Raw genomic sequence first — 23138 nt, forward strand, 5'->3', positions numbered from 1 at the left:
TTTCCAACATCAATACAATGCCAATATGTAATTTCAACTCCTTACTCTAAAAACTGGTCATTAAAACATTAAATATTTATCTGGCCTTTTCAAGAGAGACTAATAGTCATTCTTGGGTGATTAGAAAAAGTCCATCTTTACAAAAAGAACAGCAGCTAAGGAGTTCCCATTGAGGTGCAGTGGAAATGAACCCGACTAGGAACCATGAGGTTGCGGGTTTGATCCCTGGCCTTGCTCAGTGGGTTAAGGATCTGGCGTTGCCGTGAGCTGAGGTATACGCTGGCAGTTGTAGCCCCCGATTCGACCCCTAGCCTAGGAACCTCCATATGCTGTGGGTGTGGCCCTAAAAAGCAGAAAAGAATAGCAGCTAACACAAACAGAAGGAAGGACAGGATGAGAAAAACAGGCAATCTTCAATGTAACAATCGATTCAGGTAAAGACAATCAGTTCACTAAAACCATTATGGAAAGATTTTTGGACAAGAAAGATACTCATACTGTGTCTAAGTATTACCTTGCTGACTACTTGCTAATTGTAAAGAGAAAAGCCTACCTTTATACTGGAAAGAACTAGTGGTCACCATCTTAACCAAGTCATTACACTTGGAATTGCCAACAGTGAGATAAATTGATATTAGACACCTCGAAACAGAATGCCCTATAAAGTTATTACTCATGAAATATTCTCACAAAAATGTTTAAAATGAATTTAATCAAAACTCTAGACCTAATTTACAGTTTAGAAGTACAAAGGATGCACAATCTTTGAATATTCTTAGATGGAAAGCAAAAGCTAAAAGGACATTGTGGGGACATTGGGGAAATATGACTATGGACTGGACATTAGATTATATGAGAATTACTGTTAATCTGCTTAGCTGTAATAATGGTATTATAATATTATATAAAGTTTTTATAATTTCAGAGCCTCCCACTTTTGAAATGTGCATGTTGAAGTATTCAGGGTGAATTATCAATGTCGGAGACATGTTCAAATGGATCAGCAAAAAATATAGATAAGAAACTTTAAAACTTTTAGCTATAAAATAAAAAGCTCTAATGTAAAACATGGTGACTACAGTTGATAACATTATTGTACACTGAAATTTAATGAGAGTAGAACTTAAATGTTCTCATAAAAGATTTTAAACAACAAAAAAATCAATAATGATTGTAGTAATGATTACACAATTGCATATTATTTATCAAAATTATCAAACTGTACTCTTAATTTTATTTTATGTAAACTATGCCACCATAAAGCCAATTAAAAATTAAATAAAATACTGGAGTTCTCTTGTGGCTTAGTAGATTAGATCTAGCATTGTCACTGCAGTGGCTCTGGTTACTGCTGTGGCGTGGCTTCAATCTCTGGCCCAGGAACTTCTGCATGCTGTGGGTGTGGCCAAAAAGAGAAAAAAAAATTAAGAATAAATTTTTAAAAATAAAAATTAACATTAAAAAATTAAATAAAACATAGTGTTTAACTCTCTCCTAAAAAACAAAAATGGAAAGATAAAGCCAATACGACAACACGTTACCAGTTAAACCGAGGTGGTTTGCAAGTGTTCACTGCAGTGTTTTTTTAACTTTTCTATAAATTTGAATAATCTTATAAGCTGAGAAAAATAAATTAAAATTAACAGAGGATATGATTTAAAAAAAGTCGTTTTCAGAAGTAACAAATAGTTTTCTTGACCAAGATGGTATCTGACATATTTAAATAATGTGACCAGTGGCATTTAACTATTAAGAGTGAAATTTTCAGGTGAATGGAAGGGCTCAAAGGAAACCTAAGGTAGATCTCCTGTGTAGCACAGAAAACTCTACTCAGTATTCTGAGATAATCTATGTGGGAAAAGAACCTGAGAGAGAATGGTATGGGTATATGTATGACTAGGTCACTTTGCTGTACAACAGAAATGATCATAGCCTTGTAAATTAACTACACCTCAATAAAACTTAAAAAAAAAAAAAGAAGTAGGAAGTGCAAAGGCCAAAGTTTCTACACAGAAAGGGCAGGAATCAGTGCTGGAATTAAGATGGCAATACGGCAAAGCTAGAGAATGTAACACTTTGTCATCACTTTGATTTTTGAGATAAGCAATCAAATTATATTAATCTTAGCAACCTTAACTTTTTAAAAAAATATGATAGTATTTATTTGAGTCTTCTTTTATGTGCTTCAGTAGCATTCTGTAAATTCTTTTTTCTTCCCAGAGAAGTCTTTGTTTTTTCTTTTCTTTTTTTGGGGGGGGGGTCACACTGATGGCATGTGGAAGTTCCCAGGCCAGGAGTGGAACCCATACCACAGTAGCAACGATCCTTAACCTGCTGTGTCACAAGAGAACTCTCCAATCTTAATTCTTACCTCATGGTTTAATTTTAAAATTCTTTTTATACTTTAGACAAAAGTCATATTCAGTGGAAGAGATATTTATGTTATCAGTCCTCCAGGTCAAGTACAGTCCACGTTGCCGCCAAGCTTAAGGCCAAGTCTATACAAATTACTAGATAAATCATTTTCCTGTGAATTTGTAACGCTTAATTATGGGGCCTCCACTGGGATTTCTAAGAATGCTGATTTTAGTCATCTTAATAATGGAGTTGATTGACTACAGAATCCCATCAGTCACCAGGCCATCAGCCTTTATTACCAGGAGGAAAAATGAGTCAACTGAAAAATATCAGTTTTTCTGGAATTAGGCTCTTGTCATCAGACAAGAAAATACAGATGAACCAGCTACAATAACAGAGGAGTTCCATTAAAACTATTCTCTTACATTTAAATGGTAAAGTTCAACACATGTCCAAGTCATTGTCTACAGGCAGACTTGGCTTTGGACGCAGAACCTCATTTCTGAGGTTATTTTTAAAACTGATTCTGAGTGGATATGGAGATAGGAAAATGAAGAAATGGAAAAATAACCCATGAATTTTTATCTATTTTTTCTACCCATTAGGAAAAGAGTGAGCCATACAGTTGCTAGACAAGTTCTATCTCATCTCTGAGATGTTTCTTTACTTGTAAAACAGAAACAAGATACCTATAAAACAGGGCAGACTTACTTTCTCTGGCTTCCTTAAAGAGCTGAGATAGGTAAAATGAGTGAATGCCTTGAAGATTGTTTTCTACTCAAATGACTTTTCAAATATCATGTTTAGATTACATTTCATTTTGGCTTATGACTATTCAAATTCCATGGTACAATATGCGAGAAAAAAAAACTGATAGGATTCCATTTTTACTACCTAGCTACTTAGTAAAAAACTGGTTAAACAAAATCACCTATATAGAACTCTAGTCAAAAAAATCTTTAACATGAATCTAATGAAACAATTAGTCAAAGAAAGATTTGGGTACTTGCCTGGACTTTTCAAAAATGTCTATGTAATGAAAGACCAAAAAAAAAGACACAATTTAGATAAAAAGGAAACAAAAGACATAAAGACATGGTAACCAGATGTAGTTTGTAATCCTTGATAGAGTCCTGGATAAAATAAAAAATAAAAATTAGAATATTTTGGGGACAACTGGGACAATTTATTCTGTATATTAGATAATATTTTGTCAACAGCAAATTTATTGAGTGTGACATTAATAATATGATTATGAAAGAAATGTCCTTGTTTTCAGGAGAAACATGCTGACAATCTAGGGAAGAAATACCATTCCATTTTCCACTTATTTTCAATGGTTCAGAAAAAACTTTTTTAACTATCTAGAGAGAAAGCAAAGTGTTAAAAAAAAATAGCTGAAGAATCTAGGTGAGGGGTATCAGGTGTTTATTATTCTCTTCTTTCAATTTTTCTCTGCATTTGAAATTTTCAAAAGGTTGGGAGGAATGAATACTGCATAAACAAAACAAAACAAAAAGTTGACAAGTAGTAAAAAAAAATATCAATTTTCCAATAATAAAATTATACTGGGAGTTGCCATTGTTGCTCAGTGGTAATGAACCTGAGTAGTATCCATGAGGATGTAGGTTCTATCCCTGGCCTCGCTCAGTGGGTTAAGGATCCAGCACTGCCATGAGCTGTGGTGGTATAGGTCACAGATGAAGCTCAGATCCCATGTTGCTGTGGCTGTGGCATAGACCAGCAGCTGCAGCTCCAATTTGGCCCCTAGCCTAGGAACTTCTACATGCTGCACATGCAGCCTTAAAAAGAAGAAAAAAAAAAGTATATATATATATATATATATATATATACTTTCATTAAGCTAACTTTTTAAACAAAAATATTGTTATACTTTTGAGATATATTAAGAGCAACACTAATCTAACACAAAATAGATGATTAAGTGAACTTAATTACATAATAAAAAATTTACTGAAGGACTTCCTTTAAGTAAAAAGTAACATCATTTTTATTTTTTTGTCTTTTTAGAGCCACACCCATGGCATATGATGGTTCCCAGGCTAGGCGTTGAATAGGAGCTGTAGCCGCCAGTCTATGCCACAGCCGCAGCCATGCCAGATCTGAGATGCATCTGCGACCTACAGCACAGTTCAGGCAAGGATGGATCCTTAACCCACTGAGTGATGTGAGGGATTGAACCTGGGTCCTCATGGATACTAGTCATATTCGTTTCCTTTGAGCCACGACGGGAACTCCCAAAAAGTAGTGGTTTTTTTTTGTTTTGTTTTGTTTTTTGGTCTTTTTGCTATTTCCTGGGCCGCTTCCGCAGCATATGGAGGTTCTCAGGTTAGGGGTCGAATCGGAGCTGTAGCCACCAGCCTACGCCAGAGCCACAGCAACGCGGGATCCGAGCCGAGTCTGCAACCTACACCACAGCTCATGGCAATGCCAGATCCTTAACCCACTGAGCAAGGGCAGGGACCGAACCTGCAACCTCATGGTTCCTAATCGGATTCGTTAACCACTGTGCCACGACGGGAACTCCAGTAGCGTCATTTTTAAAAGTAGGATAGAAACAGATCAAATGTTATTATTGGAAAGATCAGATACTAAATCCTTATAGATTAGCAAACGAGTATCTACACGTTTGTTTTAGGACATACAATTTTTTTTTTCCTCAAGATAATTTAAAACAAGCAGAACATGTATATTACAGTTAACACATGTGATGGCTCACATTTTATCATATACTTCAATTCAACCCTACTGAAGGCAAGCAAAGTAAAAGAATTAATTGCAGTCCATAGGCAAAAAACATGATATTCTGTTCTAGTAATGTGATTTTTATTTCTAGAGTAGGAACGTTATAAAAAGAGGGAGGAAGCCCTCTAATAAACACTAGAGTTGGATGACAGATGAAAACAAATTTAAGACTGTGGGATCAGGAAAATATATGCATTAGATTAAAAAGTCTTCCTATAGATTTTTGGGTGAAAACTTTGTAACTAAAATTTTATAATCTCCTTTGTATCACACCAGTATATTTATGTATATGTGATAATCTAAACACAACGTGAGGCTTTCTTGTTTTGACAGAAAGTTGAACTGTCCAATAACCCTGTAAGAAATCAGAAAGTATACTCAGGAATTTCTTTTTATGGGTTTGTCTGAGTAGAAAGAGCATCACTGTAACATAAGCTAACCATTTATGTTTATATAATCTCTTAATATAGAGTTAATATAGAGTTACGTTCTCTGCTTTAAAAGCGATTTCCTGGTTTAGATTTCCAATTACTATGTTTTCTTAGGATATATATATATATATATATATATATAGTATTTTCTACACTAGGTAAGCTCTATAATGAGAAGAAAAATAAGATTATCTTTATGAACTAACCTATTTTTAGTAGTCCTTCCCTTTTCATAAATAACAGTGTGAATTATAATAGAAAATAATAAACGTCATAAAATATTACACTTTTATTTTCAAAACAGCATTTTATTTACCTTGTTAATGGACACTATCAAAGTTGGTTCCACTTTAGCTTCAATTTCTTCTGGAGTGTAAAAACAATAGAGTTTACCCCCTCTTAAAACACAATATAATCTTCTCCAAGTAATCATACCTTCTACCATTTGCTGAAAAAAAACCCAAGAAACTCTCAACTTTAAAGCATGATTTATCATCTTAACTCTAAATTCAACAAAATACTTGAATTATCAAAGTTAAATTAGTTTTTTAAAATGTTTTAATGTGATAGTTACACATTAAATTTACAATACAATAAGTCAATAGCCCCAAATCAAAAAGTAAGTTAATATCAGAGAAGAAAGGTTTGGAATTCTCAAGAGCATTAAATAAAATGGAGGTGATGATTATCACACAACTTTTATACACATAAAATCATAAGTCAATGCAGTTTTAGAGAAGGTTTTTTATTAAAAATTAGTGCTTGGAATTCCACAGCAACTCACCTAATGACTCAGGAAAATTCTTAAAAAAACTCAATATTCAAAATATAACTTTCCTTCACTATTCTCAGAACACTGGAAAATGTTGACTTCCCTGTAAGAATGCAAATTTTCTTTCCTCTTAATGGAATCTTTTTTAAAAAGCTATTGATTCACTGAAGCCCATAATTAATTATTTACTGAATATAAATAACTGTGGTTATAAATAAATCAGGAGTAGGTGGCACAGGGGCAGCTTTGGAAACCCAGAGACCTAAACTGTGCCAAAAGATGTTGCCAGAAAGGCCTTTATGCGAAAGGTGTGGAGCAGTCCTCATCAGCTCCCACAGGAGTCCTCTGTTATTGATTATCCTGCTACTGCTATTAACAGGAACCTAGAGAGGTAGCTCCTTAGCCATCGAAACTGCTTTAGACCCCTCCCCTTTCCACCTTCTCACCCCAGCCACCCCCACCCCCACATCCTATAACAATGAGAAAACTATCATTTAAAAGAGGACTTCATTAAAAAAAAACTTCTCAATATCAGAAGGCCAAACAACTGCTAGCATATTAAGATCTAAATTAGAGCTAAAATAAATAAATACAGAAAGAAAGAAAAAGAAAGAAAAGAAGAAAGAAGGAAGGAAGAAGGAAGCTCTAACTGTTGTAGGATATTTAAAGTCCTCTAACCTGCTGATTAAGAAATCCTGCAAATGCATCCTCAGCCATACAAGCTGGTTGGGCGACTAATCGGCAGCACATGTTACCATATAAGGGAAGCCAAAATGAAGACTCTTCTATTTAGATGAGAAAAAAAATCAAGTTACAAATATATGTTAATTTAAGGCTATTATACATTGCGATTTTTATGATTGTTTTTGCTTTATATAAGAACATATGTAAAGGTTTATCCTACTCAAATTACCATAGTCAATGATAAAATCAAATAAATAGTAGTCAGGATAGGATTATTTTAAACTAATAGTTTATAGCCTGCTGTCACCTAGAAATGACATGGAATTTTTAATCTCTTGATCTTTTGTTTGATCTCAAAGTAATTAATCAATAGAGGTAGTATAGGGCATATAAGTAAACTCATGTAATTTAAAAAACATCCTAATAAAATGAATTTTGTATGTCAAATTGTACTTCTTGCTGTGATTTTCATTATAATAATTAGCAGTGATTCTCTGAATAAAACACTTCAGAGAACAACTCTAAGACAATAATTGAATAATAAACCTTTTGGCCCTTCCCCTTCTCCCTCCTCTTATTGAACAATTCAGTTGTAAGCCATTATGTGGAGCCCACTAAGATGGGCAACTGTGCCAGGGTGTGGGGGAGGGGGAGTAGTGCTGGGTGCTGGAGCCAAGCAGGACAAGGAGGGTGAGTGGGAGAGCTGCCTTGCATGAGGTATCAGAGTCTGGATTGTGCTGAGGAAGATGGATTGCCTGGTGAATCTAGAGCCCAAAAGATTGTCCTGGCGTGGGGAGTGAAAGCCCAGGTAAAGGAAGGAGGGTATCTACATGCAGTGGCTGCATCAGAACCCAAGTGAGGCATCAGAACCCAAACAGAGTAAGAGGAGTGAACACATTTGGAGGGGTGGTCTAGGCATGGGACTCAGTTTGCGAGCAGTGAGGAAGTTGTTCACACATTTGGTAACTTAGAACAGTGTCAGAACCCAGTGAGAAGGGCATCTAGGCAGAGGGCAGCCCAGAATGGGAAGGCAGAGCCCGAGCAGAAGAAAACAGTCAGGTAAGGGAGATAGAAAAACAGTTTCTTTTAAGGAGACTGATCAAAGAATAAAGAGCATTAAAGATAACAAAAGACATGTTTTTCACTGTCGGAGAAAGGAATTACAATTGTGCGCAACAAACTCTTTGGTTTAGGATTAGAACTAGATATATTGGTGTGAACTCATTGTTTTCAACACACAGAGATTAAGAAATACATGACAAAATGTATGTTCACTAGGAGGGCCTACGAAAAGTGACACCTAACAGTGACAGTCTAATAGCAATGAATATACCTAAAACCCAGATCATGTCTTCTAATATTATTTCCATTAAAAAGAACCAGCCTTCCTTGAAGAAATGGCTGGTTCCAGGACTGCGGCAGGGAATGTACATGATGAGCCTGAAATAGTTGTTATGCCATAAAGCAAGGAAGTTCTCCATGAATGAGAAGGATGTGTAAAAAGACAAGCCATCTTGAATGTGCTCCTGTTGGCCAAAATGAAATCAATTTGAAACTCAAAATAAACAGATATTAACAGATTATGATGCACTGAATAAAACTATAAAACACGAGTCCATGTTAATATAAATAAATCAATAAATTCAAAGTCTAACAACATACTTTCAAAGTATTCTCCCTTCACACACACAAAATATGTGTTAATTACAAAAGAGTAACTTTACAGTGGAGAGGAGAAATCTGGCAGACACCACCCTAATCAAGTGATCATCATTAGTAATGGGATAAGTCAAAATTATCTGCCACCTGATAGAATGCAGTGAGAACACGGCATCACTTCTGTGCTATTTCTGCCAAAGATGCACCTCCTAAGTCTTAGCCCAAGAAAATATCAGACAAACCCAAACTGAAGGAGTTTCTACAAAATAACCATGATGTTTAAAAATGTCAAGGTTGGAGTTTCTGTTGTGGCTCAGCAGAACCAAATCTGACTAGCATCCACAGGATGCAGGTTCAATCACTGGCTTCGTTCAGTGGATTAGGGATCTGGCGTTGCTGTGAGTTGTGGTGTGGGTCACAGACGCGGATCAGACCCCGCTTTGCTGCGCTTGTGGTGTAGGCTGGCGGCTGTAGCTCAGATTGGACCCCTGGCCTGGGAACCTCCATGTGCCACAGGTGAGGCCCTGAAAAGACAAAAGACAGGAAAAAAAAAAAAAAAAGTCAAGGTTATGAAAGCCAAGGAAAACCTGAAGAATGAGTCCAGACTAAAAGAAACTAAAGAAGCATGGTGATTAAATGCAATGCATGTATCTGCACTGGATCCTTTTGCCATAAAGGACATTATTGGAGCAACATTTGAATGGAGTCTGTATTGACAGTCATAATAGTAATGCATTAATATTCATTTCCTGACTTGGATAGTTGTAGTAATGCAGCCAGGTATCTTTCAGCAGGAAATAAGTATTAACATATTTAGAGGTAATGGAGCATCAGGCAAGCTGCTTGCTCTCATATAATTTTTGGGGAAAAAGATCCTGACATTCAACTTTCAACTATCCTGTAGGTTTCCAGTTGTTTTAAAAAGTTATTTCAAAATATTAAGATATTCTTTTAATGTGCTGTGCAGGTAGGTACAGTCTTTATAAACATATGGAAGGAAAACACTGCATAATTTATTCTGTGTATCAGGGCATAAATAAAAAAAAAAAACAGTCTTTTGTTCACCATGGATGATACAAAAAAGATTTTTAAAGCTTTCACTGCACCCTTGTTAATAAGTGCCTATTAAATGACTAGGCCCTGTCTCTTGCTATTATTGACCAAAAAGTCTTAGTCCAGAAAATAAAAAAACATTTTTAGTAAAAATACAATTATTTAATATGTACGTGCAATATAGCCAAGGTTTGGTGCATCAGTTAGATGAAAAAGACCAGCCTAAATGAAAAGCTTTAATCAACTACCTTCTCAACATTCTACTAAAGAATAACACACAAAAAATTGTCTGGGACTATTCAATTATTTTTTATTATTACCTGTTAAAGCCACTATCTTTAGAAATAAAGGGTTTGACTTGAGAGAACTAAGTTTATAAATACAATATAGGCAATGATTCAAAAATGCAGACATAAATAAATAAATGAGATTCTCCCTTCCTAAAATAGGCAGGAAATGAAATAAAAATTCTATAAAAGCATGCATCTGAGTAATATATCTGAAATCAACCTTGTGATTTATGAATTTAAAGCTTTAGAGCAAATGTCTTTACATAGCAATCCCAGGTTTACGAATGCCTTATGTTTTAAATATCTGTGAACTAGTTGTTTTTAAGTTAGCATGCACATCCTAAAGAAAAAGAATCATAAATGATTAGTTTTTCAGACCAGTTCATAAAGTTTGTACTATCAATAACGTATCTGGAACTTAAATGCCACATGTAACAGTGTGCTTCCCCAGTAAAGTAAGTTTAGATTTCATGGCATGCCAAGAAAAATAATTTTGGAGGTCTCTTAAAGCACAGCAGGTTAAGGATCCGGTGTTGTCACTGCAGTGGCTCAGGTTGCTGCTGTGGCGCAATTCCATCCCTGGCCTGGGAACTTCCACATGCTATTGGTGTGGCCAAAAAAAAAAAAAAAAAAAAAAAAAAAGGAAAAAATTCCTTCCTGATAGCGGTCTTTACTATGTCTAGATACTCATGTTGCAACAGAAGAAAGGGTGGGGGAAAAACTGTAATTGTAATGTATACATGTAAGGATAACCTGACCCCCTTGCTGTACAGTGGGAAAATAAAAAAAAAAATAAAAAAAATAAAATAAAAAAAAGAAAAGGGATACTGAACGTAAAATTCTTTGCTCTACAGATCACATGCCACATACCAGGCAATCACCTGTTACTTCGAACCCAGGTTTCTTTACAGCTCAGGACCAGTGAAGAATAAAACAGACTCACAGCCACTTCTTTTACTTTAACAAGAAATACAGCATCTAGGCTGGTCACTTACCTGCCTCAGTATCAATTTCTCATTTTTAAAAATACTACCTATTAAGTACTAGGGTTGTTGTGAAATCAAATAAGATGAGTACATGACATTTATCACTGTGTCTGGTATGTAACAGATGCTTCTCATAATTTCATATCCAGGGCACTCTCAATCCCCAAGCCATATTCTTTCCATTTTTCAATGCTGTCTTTCAGTTCTTGCGCAACACATTTAATCAAAATACTTAATTCTTCTTTTCTAACCAAGGGCAATATTAGGACAAGATGAAACAGGAAGTGAAAGAGCCATTTGACTTTTCATTACTTAAAAATGCTATCTAATTCATCTGTAGTTTCAGATGGGGAACAAAATGAAGTTTAAAAACAACAGCAACAACAAAAACAAAACACAGGCAAGCAAAAGAATCCAGATAACATCTCAGTTCCATGCTAGTCAATCTCCACAAAGTGTTTTATAAAAAGTATAAAAATTTCTTGAAAACAAAAGCCTTTAGTATCATTTTGACTTTCTTTCAACAAGCAAGAGTAATAAAGTTGTTATAAATTTCAAAAATCTTTTATTTTCTCTTGATTTTATAGTTATCTGGTAAAAACGCAATTTTATTTAGGAAAACCCTATTATCATAGATTTACATTAATGAATGAATTAAAGGGTGGCTTTTTTCTGTAAAAAATTTTATTTTAAAGATTTCTTTTTTTTCAAAATATAATTGATTTACAAGATTTTAATTTACATACATTTCTAGGAATATACCTAGTACATCAAAGAGTTAGGCATACAGTTAAAATTTTTTCTGTGGAATGTACAACACCAACAGTTTTAGCGTGTTACTGTTTTAAGCATAGGTCTTTTCACAGTCTTTATTATGTTAGCCTTTACTGTGTCTCTCTAAGAAGAAAATACACCATACAGTTCCCATGCTTATTTGCTCATGAGCATTTTATTAAAGGAGAATCTAGTAATATTTTATAGAACACTGAAGGCAGCTGAGGAGTCACTGCTAAAATCGATGCTTCCTTTGTGAATTTTATTCCTTTCTACAACCTTTCAGATGACTTGGGTGAAGATGGGACCTTTCATCATCAGTTCCACTATTCACACATTGATAGTACTGAGTCTTTAGGTACTTTATCAGTAATCATGCCTAACCCAGAACAAACAGTGGAAAGAGCATAGCCTATCCTGGATTATTCAGAGTCTGCTGCCACCAGATGCTAGCTACACGATCTGACATGGTACATTCTCTAAGCTGTATTGTACTCATCTCTAAAATGTAAATGAAAACAGGAGTTCTTGTCATGGCTCAGCAATTAATGAACCCAACCAACATCCATGACGATGCAGGTTCGATCCCTCGCCTTGCTCAGTGGGTTAAAGATCCAGCGTTGCCCTGAGCTGTGGTGTAGGTTGCAGATGCAGCTCGGATCTTGTTGATGTTGCTGTGGCTGTGGTGTAGGCAGGCAGCTACAGCTCCAATTTGACCCCTAGCCTGGGAATCTCCATATGCCATGGGTGCGGCCCCAAAAAGACAAAAAAAAAAAAAAAAAGTAAATGAAAATAAAATGAGGAACTTGTGAAGGTCAGAGATAGCCAGTGGTAGAACTACAATATGAATCCAAGGCTGATGGGCCCCATAGTTCCCACTATTAATCACATCACTGTAATGCTCCATTAAACTTACACCTCACAGAGACTAAGAATAAAAACTGGTTGAACAGTCTTCATTTATTTACTTTCATTGTGGTGTAAGAACACAAAATAGGAGATCTACTTTCTTTTTTTCTTTTTGGTCATGCAGCATGCAGAAGTTCTCTGGCCAGGGATCAAATCTGTGCCACAGCAGCAATGATGCCACATCCTTAACCTGCTGCACCACAAGAGAACTCCCAGGAGATCTACTTTCTTAACATATTTTTAAGTGTATGATATAGTATTGTTAATACAAGTTGTATGTTGTACAGCAGATCTCTAGAACTTATTCATCTTGCATAACTGAAACTTTATACCTGCTGATTAACATCTCAGCCTTTCTCCTCCTCCTCCCCTAGTAACTGTCGCTCTACTCTCTGCTTCTAATAGTTTGTCTATTTTAGATCTCTCATATAAGTGGAATCAGGTAGTATTTGTCCTTCTGTGACCCACTATTCACTTCACATAAGGTCTTCAAGTTTCACTCATGTTATCACATATTGCAGAATTTCCTTCTTTTTTAAAGTTGAATAAATATTTCATAGAACAATGTCTGGCACATAACAGGCACTCAATATATAATATAATGTCGATAATTCTATAGAACTGACAGAAATGGAATGACAACAAATTTGTCAAGTTTTCTGATAAACTTGATAATGTTAATACTATTGCAGACTTCAAGTTTTAGGTGATAGAAGAAGGCTTGATTAGATTGTTCAGACCAATCATCCCACTGCAAACTACTGAAAATGCTGAGCCAAATATATTTAAAAACATTTCCCCAGAGCAACAAACAAGTAACAAAACTACAAGAAACTATCAGTACAAATGGAATAAATGAGAACCAGTGAGTTTAATGAGCACAGAAACTGTGCTTGTCCTGAGAGCATTTGCTAATTTGAGCAAATCTGAATTTATGATTTAATGATCCTGAAAGATAAGGGAAGCAGTGCATGCAGATTAATAGGAAATTCTCCTCATATTAAGCTTTATCTCACAGGAATCATCAACAGGGTAATGGTGAAACAAAGGTAAATAAACCTTACTGCCCAGGATTCCCATTGCCTGGAGATAGAGATGGAGGTGCCCAGAGAAACTCAGACTTGGTCTTTGAATAAAAAATGAGCCCAGACTGATTGTTTCTCCCCTCCCCCAGGTGCCTACTAGAAGCAAACAGAGACACCATGCATTAACTTATTCCCATATGTAAACTTAGAATTATAATGACAAGCACATGAAGATAACTAGAAGTGCAAGGAATTGAGACCTCATGAGTGAGAGCCAGTTGAAAAAAAAATAAACTGACTCAGAAAGACTTTATATGTCTGAATTATTAGCCATAAGCTATAAAACAGCTATGCTTACTCTTTTAATAAATGCCTAAAAATAATTTTAACAATGTATACAGTGACTACAAAGTGGCAGAGCAGATTTGAAAAAGTTAAATAGAACTTCTAGAACTGAGAAATACAGTAAGTGAAATGAAGAAACTGGTATATAGGTTTAAGAGCATATCAGACAGAGCTGCAGAGAGAATAAAGAGAACAGAACACAGTGCATTAAAAAAATCCTGAAAAGCAGCAAAGACAGACAAAAAGAGGGGTATGTCATAGAGGGTAAAAAACATTGACTATACAATAAAAAAGACTAACAGGTTTAATAGGAATGCTGGAGGGAGAAAGGCAAGAGAATGGATCAGAGGCTGTCTGAATAGACAAGAGAGATTTTAATGAAAGACATCAGTCAATTTAAAGAAGTTCAGCGATTTCCGGAGTTCCTGTTGTGGCTCAGTGGTTAGTGAATCCGACTAGGAACCATGGATCTGGCGTAGGCCGGTGGCTATAGCTCCGTTTAGACCCCTAGCCTGGGAACCTCCATATGCCGAGGGAGCGGCCCTAGAAAAGATAAAAAGACAAAATAAATAAATAAACAAATAAATAAAGAAGTTCAATGATTTCCAAAAGCAGAATAAATAAAATTAAATTCTACACCTATGGTATAGTGAAGCTTCAGAAAACCAAAGACAAAGAGGAAATTAAAAGTTATCTTCATAGAAATGACACACTGACAAATGATTTTCAACAGCCAGTACAAGAAGCCAGAGGTAATGGAATTTATATCTTTAATATTCAAAAAGAAAAATATTAAACTGCCAAACTTCTACATCATGTAACAAATATCTTTCAAGAATTAAGTTAAACAAAGTCCTCCTCAGATAAACACAAAGAATGAGGAAGTATGATACTAGCAGAACACACTAAAAGAAATTAAGGATTATACTTCAAACAGAAGGAAAATGATCCCAGATGTAAGGTATAAGACACAAGCAGTATGTGGAAACATGTAGGTAAATCTAAATAAATATTAAATGTATAAAATATCTTGTGAAATTTAAAAACCAAACAGATTTACAGCAACAGCACATAAGGTCAGAGAAATGGAATTTAACCACTCTAAAGTCCTTACAGTGTCTAAAAAAAATAAATAAATTATCATTTAATTCTAGGCTTAAGTATGATTAATAAAATTTCTGGAGGTAATTTCTAAAAGATGAAAAAACAATTATAACTTTCATTTGAACACTGAAAAAGTGAAATGATAAAACTATCAATCCTTAAAGAGGCAAGAAAGAACAGAAAAAACACTATGAAATAAATAAGACAAATAGAAAACACAAAATATTATGGTAGGTTTAACCCAAATATTTATCATATAATGTGGGTTATAAACTATTTGATATTAAATGCAAAATAACTAAATACTCCAATTGAAAAAACACAAAGATTGTCAAATTGGATAAAAATTAAAATTCAATATATAATCCTGTTTGGAAGCATATCTACAACATAAAAATAAGTACAGTTTGAGGTAAAACAATGAAAGAAAATATACAATTTAAAAATCATGTGCCTAAAACAGTAAAGGCTTAAATTATATAAAGCAAAAGTAGACATAATTATGAGAACTAGAAAAATCCACAATCATAGCAGATTTTATCACACCTCTCAGAGTAACACTGAATACGGAGACCACAGTAATTTTTTTTTTCTGGTCTTTTTTTTGCCTTTTCCAGGGCTGAACCCACAGCATATGGAGGTTCCGAGGCTAGGCGTCCAATCGGAGTTGTAGCCACCAGTCTACACCAGAGCCACAGCAATGTGGGAGCCAAGTTTGCGACCACAGCTCATGGCAACGCTAGATTCTTAACCCACTGAGCAAGGCCAGGGACTGAACCCGCAACCTCATGGTTACTAGTCGGATTCATTAACCACTGAGCCACGACGGGAATTCCCACAATAATTATTTCTAACAAATAATTAGTATACATAGAATACAGCCCTGAATATAAAGCTGACAAACCTACTGCAAGACTAATAATAACAATAATTAAAGAAAAAACAGGGAAAGTACATACAAAAAGCTAGTATTAGGAATGGAGAGGAGGGACATTGCTACAGATGATAAAGAAATTTAATACAACTATCGTGAAAGTGTTAATGCTTATAAACCTAAAACAATTTTTTTCCCTTCGAAAAAAAAATGTAATCAACTTTTTCTTTTTAGAACAGTTGTTGGTTTACAGAAAGACTGCACAGAAAATAAGAGTTTTCATATGCTCCCCCCAATCCAGTTTTCCTTATTATTATCTGACATTAGTGTGACACACTTTTTACAACTGATAAATCAACACTGATGTATTACTATTATATTAACTAAAGTCCGTAATTTACATTAGGGTTCACTCTTTGTGGTGTACATTCTATGGGTTTTGACAAATGTACAGACATGTACCCACCATTATAGTATCACACGGATGGCCCTAAATATCCCCTCTGCTCCATCTGTTCACTCACCCCTTCTCCCTTTGATGATTCTTTTTTTAAAAATGTATTTTTTATTAAGTATTGTTGATTTACAATGTTGTGCCAATTTCTGCTATATAGTAAAGTGACACAGTCATACATACATATATATACACATTCCCTTTCTTATATTATCTTCCACCATGGTCTATCCTAAGAGATTGGATATAGTTCTCTGTGCTGTACAGTAGGACCTCATTGTCTATCCATTCTAAATGTAATCGTTTGGATCTATTAACACCAAAATCCTGGCCCATCCCACTCCCTCCCCCTCTAAAAATTTTTTTGGCTGCACTGCGACTTATGAAAGTTCCCAGACCCAGACCGGGGATCAAAGCTGCACCACTGCAGTAACCAAAACCACAGTAGTAACAACACCAGATCTTTAACCTGCTGAGCCATAAGGGAATTCCTAAACCTCAAATTTTAGATCAAATATATACATAAGTATAAAAATATAACTTATTAAAATTGGCTCAAGAAACAGTAAACTTGGAAAACTCTATAACTGTTAAAAATAACTGAATAGGAGTTCCCGTCGTGGCGCAGTGGTTAACGAATCCAACTAGGAACCATGAGGTTGCGGGTTAGGTCCCTGCCCTTGCTCAGTGGGTTAACGATCCAGCGTTGCTGTGAGCTGTGGTGTAGGTTGCAGACGCGGCCCGGATCCCGCGTTGCTGTGGCTCTGGCGCAGGCCGCCGGCTACAGCTCCGATTCGACCCCTAGCCTGGGAACCTCCATATGCCATGGGAGCTGCCCTAGAAAAGGCAAAAAGACAAAAAAAAAAAAAAAAAAAAAAAAAAAAAGAATAAGTATATAGTTATTATAATCATACAATGAAATACCATAAGCAATGAAATGCATACGTAATAGATGATGAACAAAAAGCAAGTCACTAAGAAGACATCATATGATTCCATCCACATAAAGTTCAAACCAGTAAAAACTAAATTATATTATTTAGGGAAGCACACACAGGTGGTAAAACCTTGAAGAAACACAAGGAAGTGAATACCATAAAAGCTGGGACATATTTATATTGGAGTAACTGAGTGAAAGCAGTGTTGGCAATATTTTATTTCTTGACATGAAGGTGACCATGCATATATTCAACTCATAATTTTTTGTTAAAATGTACATTTACATTTTGTGAACTTTCTCTGTAATTAATGCAATTCTTTAATGTGAAACTTAAAAAATGTACAGAGGCATCTATTAACACAACAGAAAGTATAAGGAAGGTAGTACATAATTTTAAATATTCTACTTCAAAAAATGAAAAAGAATAAATAATCCAAATCACATTTCTAAATTACCTTCCCAACACTATACTATTCTGTATTTTTCATCATAGGTAACAATAATCTGGGAGAGTGGAGAGTGCTCATGCTAAATTTTACAAATCTTCCTAATCACTTACCTTCCTTCTTCAGCTTGCTATATAGTTCTTTTTAATAAACTGTAACTACCAATAACATCCAGAGGAAAAAGGTTTAAAATTAATTTAGTACTACCTTCTCTTATAACTATTGCTTCCTACCACAAGAAAAGTTGGCTTCCTCAGTTTCAAATTTGAAAATAAGGTAGGTCTTTGACTGACAACCAGAAGAGTGTTAAAGTCACCAATTTCAAGCCAAAGACAAGGATTCAAAATATGCAAAACTTTCTGTTCTTACCAAACAATCCTCAGGAATAAATATCTAGAAAAGTGTAGAAAGAAAAACTTTTCTCCGTGGGGGAAAAAGGACGGACAAATTTGAGAGAATCCACAGAATCACTCATGCCTACCTTATTTAGGCCAATAAGGTAGGCAAACATATTAAAATTAGAAATTATTGGAGTTCCTGCTGTGATGTAGTGGGTTAAGGATCCAACTGCAACAGCTTGAGTAGCTGTGGAGGTGTGGATTTGATCCCCAGTCCAGAGCACTGAGTTAAAGAATTTGGCTCTGCCACAACTGTGGCATAGGATGCAGCTGTGGCTTGGATTCAGTCCCTGGCTGGGGAACTTTCATATGCCGCAGGTGCAGCCAAAAACAAAAAATTGGAAATTGTTACTGTCACCACATATATATTGATGTAACATATATGAGAAGAAAAATATAAAGTGTACTTACCATTTCCATTAATAGATAGATTATGGGTCTTGAAGCTATCCTCTGCACTTTCCAAGCTCAGGGTAGTATGAGCTAGCAAACTGTACTTTGCACAACTAATAGTGAGAAAAAAGACAGGTTTTAAGTATTTTAGTATATTTTCTACTACATAATTTAGAGATGCTCAATAACAACAAAATAAACAACCTGATTAAAAAATGGGCAAAGGTCTTGAGTAGACATCTCTCTAAAGAAAATATACAAATAGCCAATAAAAACATGAAGAGATGGTCAAGATCATTAATCATTAGGAAAACACAACTCAAAACCACAATGAGACATCACCCATTAGAATGGCTATTATTAAAAAGAAAAAAATTAAAAGTGTTGGCCAGAATATGGACAAATTGGAACCACTGTGCAATGCTGATGGAAATGTAAAATGGTATAACCACAGTGTGGTCATTCTTCAAAAAGTTAGAAATAAAATTACCATGTGAAGTCTAATAAGAATTTTTATTAATTGGGCCAGGAGATATGTTTCATAAACCTTCTTTGTCTCTTACTAAATATTTAATAAAATCCCTTTTACAAAAATACGTATACAGGAAGCACATGTGCATGCATGCACTTCTTTAATAAATAATGGCATACCCCATAGAAGGCTGTTTCTTTGGAGAATGCCTCTCGGTTTGGGTTTTTTTTTTGTTTTATTGAGAAATAATTGCCATACATTACTGTGTAAGTTTAAGGCTTACTGCATGATAGTTTACCTTGGTTTTTAATATACAACTATCAAAGATCAGAAATATCTCTCACTATTTAATGCTTTTTGTATTTGCAAGAAAAATGCATGTCTACAAAACTCAACAACAACAAAAAATCTTATCAAAACAATGCACAGGTAAAATTTCAAGTTACATTCTAAATATAATGGGTTTAATGCAGACTCCCATGTAGACTCCTGGGAAAGTTAACTAAGTATCAACAAATCTCGGAGTTCCCGTCGTGGCGCAGTGGTTAACGAATCCGACTAGGAACCATGATGTTGCGGGTTAGGTCCCTGCCCTTGCTCAGTGGGTTAACAATCCGGCGTTGCCGTGAGCTGTGGTGTAGGTTGCAGACGCGGCTCGGATCCCGCGTTGCTGTGGCTCTGGCGTAGGCCAGTGGCTACAGCTCCGATTCGACCCCTAGCCTGGGAACCTCCATATGCCGCGGGAGCGGCCCAAGAAATAGCAACAACAACAACAAAAAGACAAAAAGACAAAAAAAAAACAAAAAACAAAAAACAAAAAAAACCAAATCTCTACTGCTACTAGAGCTAAGAGGCACTAGGCTCTTATGCAGTGTGGGCCATTCTTGGCTATTTTCACTTATCCTGAACAAGTTTCTACAGTGCCTTTCATAAGTAGCTCCTATCTTTCCCTAATCTTACACAAGTGCCCTGCATAAGGTGAGGAAATAGTAAACAAAACTGTAGAGAAAGAATAAAACCAATTGAGAACAGCAATTATAATAGAAGAGCAAATATTACTACATACAAAACTGGTTTTTTTGTTTTTTGTTTTTTTTTTGGTCTTTTTAGGGCTGTACCCACAGCATATGGAGGTTCCCAGGCTAGGGGTCTAATCGGAGCTACAGCTGCCAGCTTACGCCACAGCAAGGCCAGATCCGAGTCACGTCTGCAACCTACACCACAGCTCATGGCAACGCCAGATCCCTAATGAACTGAGCAATGCCAGGGGTCAAACCTGCAACCTCATGGTTCCTAGTCAGATTTGTTTCTGCTGCACCACGACGGGAACTCCCAAAACTGCCTATTACCAATCATATTAGTTGCTTGGTGATCAGGGCATGATATGTGAAGCATTATCTCAACATGATAACTTGTCACTGGTACATAGGTTTTATGCAACTACATTACAATTTTTTCCACTTAAAACAATGGGATATAGACTCCCTATTAGCATTTTAGTGCAAAATGTGTTATTTTCAGGAACAGATTATTGACAATAAGTGGATAAGTGATGCAAGAGTGATGATAGGTGTAGCTGAAAACCTACAAGGTGGCCAATGTTGCTGGAGGACAGTGAGGGAGAGGGAGATAAGAGGTCTAAAGTTAAGTAGGGGCAGACACTGCGCACTGCAGTAGGGCATTCCCTGTGTGGCATGATAAGGACCCTGGATTTTACTCTCAGTGAGATGGGAAGCAAGTGCTAAGTTTTAAGCAAAGGCATATACTATGATCTGACTTATGTTTTCAAATGATCTCTCTGGCTGCGATGTGGCAGAGGCCAAGAGTGAAAATGGAGAGACCAAGTAGAAACCTACTGCACCTGACCAGTCAAGAGCTGATGTGGGCCTAAAACTGAGTGGCAGCTGATAGGACGGTGAAAAGTGGTAAGATTCCCAATATTTTCTAGGTTGACCCAACATGGACATGGGATGTAAAAGAAAGAGTCAAGGACAACTCTAAGGTTTTTGGCCCAAGCAACTAGAAAAGAGAATTGTTATTAACTGCAATGAGGCTGACTGAGAGAAGAATGGATAAAGGAAGTAAGAATTTAGTTTTGAACAGATTAAGTCTGAGATTGGGTTGTGCAGTAAGCAGGTGGATATATGAATCTGGAGTGAGGAGAGACAAAAGCATTGGAGAATTAAATTTTGGAGTTACTAGAATATACATGAAATTTAATGATGGTTAGACAAATAAAATGAGAGGACTGCCTATATGCATCTGGAGCACTCCATCATTTTAGATTAAAAGAAAAACAATGAACAAAGGAGATGGGCAAGGAACAATCACTGAAGCAGAAAAGAAACCACAAAAGTGGAAGCCAAGCTTAAAAACTGTTTCAAGGAGAGTGATCAATCGTGTAGAATAATGCTGAAAGGTCCAGGAACAGAAATACTGATAAATGACCTTGGTGTTTAGCAACATGCAGATCACTGCTGACCTTGACAAGAGCAGTTTCTGAAGGATGGGATGGAAGTAACGTGATGAAATCTGACTGAAATGGTCCAAGAGAGAATGGGAGGACAGGAAGTAGAGATAGAGGATATAAAAAACTTTTCTGTGAAGGATAGTGTGAAATGGGGCAGGAGAAATGAGAGGTATTTCAGCATGGTTATGTTTTGGAAATGATGTGGTAGAAGAAAAACTGATGATAAAGCATAAGGAGCCTACTTAGGAGCTGAGAACATGGGATTTAGTGCACAGGTAGGTGGCCTTAGATGGAGCAAAGGCAGTTCATAAGGAACAAAAGCAGCAAATAAAAATATAGATGTGGGTAAGCTGATAGATTTATTGATGGAGGATAAGCAAATTTTCTTCTGATTAATTCAGCAGCATAATTGATACCTGAAACCAAGTCACCAGCTTTGAATAAAAAGGAGTGGAGAGGACTGGGTACCAGAGGTTTCATCATTAAGAGAGCAACATGATGTAAAATACCTGATTAAAGTGAAAGAGCTAAAGTGAAAGGCTATGAACACTTAGTAGGGCTGCTAATACTGGAACTCACTTAAGATTAACAATCACTCTAAAGTGAGACCAGTCAGTATGACTGCTCCTCTTGAGCTTCCTCAAGTAGACTCCCACAAGTGCAGATGCAAAGGAGCTAATGGTAGAATTTAACCAAGGTTCAAGTCTTTCCAAGGTTAAGAATGACAAAAGGAGAGAAATGCCAGGAAAGAATACAATAGTAAATCATGGAGCTGAAGCTAAGGTGGAGTCAGAGTACTGAATGAAGCATGCTGGAAATGAGGAAGATGGTATATAGAACAGGATACCTACCACAGAGGCTTTAGAGGGGGTACTACAGCCCTCATTATTAGTAGTAATGACAAGATCTAGGGTACAGCTGTGCGGTGCATGGTTAAACAGGCATGACACAAGATCACTGGAGGCAAGGAAGTCAGAAAACTTAGAGGTCAGAAAAGTTAGAGGTCAAGATATTAGATGGACAGTCTACTTGTATTTTAAATCCATTAAGAAAAATATCTTGGAGTTCCCATTGTGGCTCAGCGGATTAAGAACCCGACTAGTACTCATGACGATGTGGGTTTGATCCCTGGCCTTGCTCAGTCAGTTAAAGGACCTGGTATTGCCACAAGCTGCAAGCTGCAGTGTAGGTCACAGATGTGGCTCAAATCTGGCTTGCTGTGGCTGTGGTGTAGGCTGGCAGCTGCAGCTCCAATTCAACCCCTAGCCCGGGAAATTTCATAGGCCATGGGTACAGGCATGAAAAGAAAGAAACAAAGGAAGGAAGGAAGGAAGGAAGGAAGGAAGGAAGGAAGGAAGGAAGAAAGAAAGAAAGAAAGAAAGAAAGAAAGAAAGAAAGAAAGAAGAAAAAACATGACATGGTGAGAGGCAGGGAGTAGGAAAGAGAGAATGAAGATACTTCTGTGTTCTATTTTTAGGAGTGATGTAATTTATTCTCACTGACCACTAAAAATCTTCACTTCAGGAACAGCATCA

General features: G+C 36.1%; 1 protein-coding gene across 7 annotated transcripts in view; it reads right to left on the reverse strand.

The window, feature by feature from the left end:
- The window catches only part of RTKN2 (rhotekin 2), a 131465-nt gene that overhangs the window by 63335 nt on the left and 44992 nt on the right, over positions 1 to 23138 (reverse strand). For 6 of the 7 annotated variants that reach the window (XM_084997049.1, XM_084997048.1, XM_084997047.1 and 3 more), the window contains 3 exons: positions 18680 to 18774; positions 7006 to 7112; positions 5872 to 6003 (listed from right to left, as the gene is read on the reverse strand). In XM_084997049.1, coding sequence (XP_084853175.1) covers positions 5872 to 6003; positions 7006 to 7112; positions 18680 to 18774 — 334 coding nt within the window. Of the gene's footprint in view, positions 1 to 2227; positions 3492 to 5871; positions 6004 to 7005; positions 7113 to 18679; positions 18775 to 23138 lie in introns of those variants that run through there. The other variant, XM_084997052.1, reaches the window with a different exon arrangement.

This window comes from Sus scrofa, chromosome 14 (genome assembly GCF_054392235.1).
Source record: "Sus scrofa isolate SSC_HxYL_T2T_F1_AM1 chromosome 14, Sscrofa_HxYL_maternal_Yorkshire_Landrace_v2.0, whole genome shotgun sequence".
Classification (NCBI taxonomy): domain Eukaryota; kingdom Metazoa; phylum Chordata; class Mammalia; order Artiodactyla; family Suidae; genus Sus; species Sus scrofa.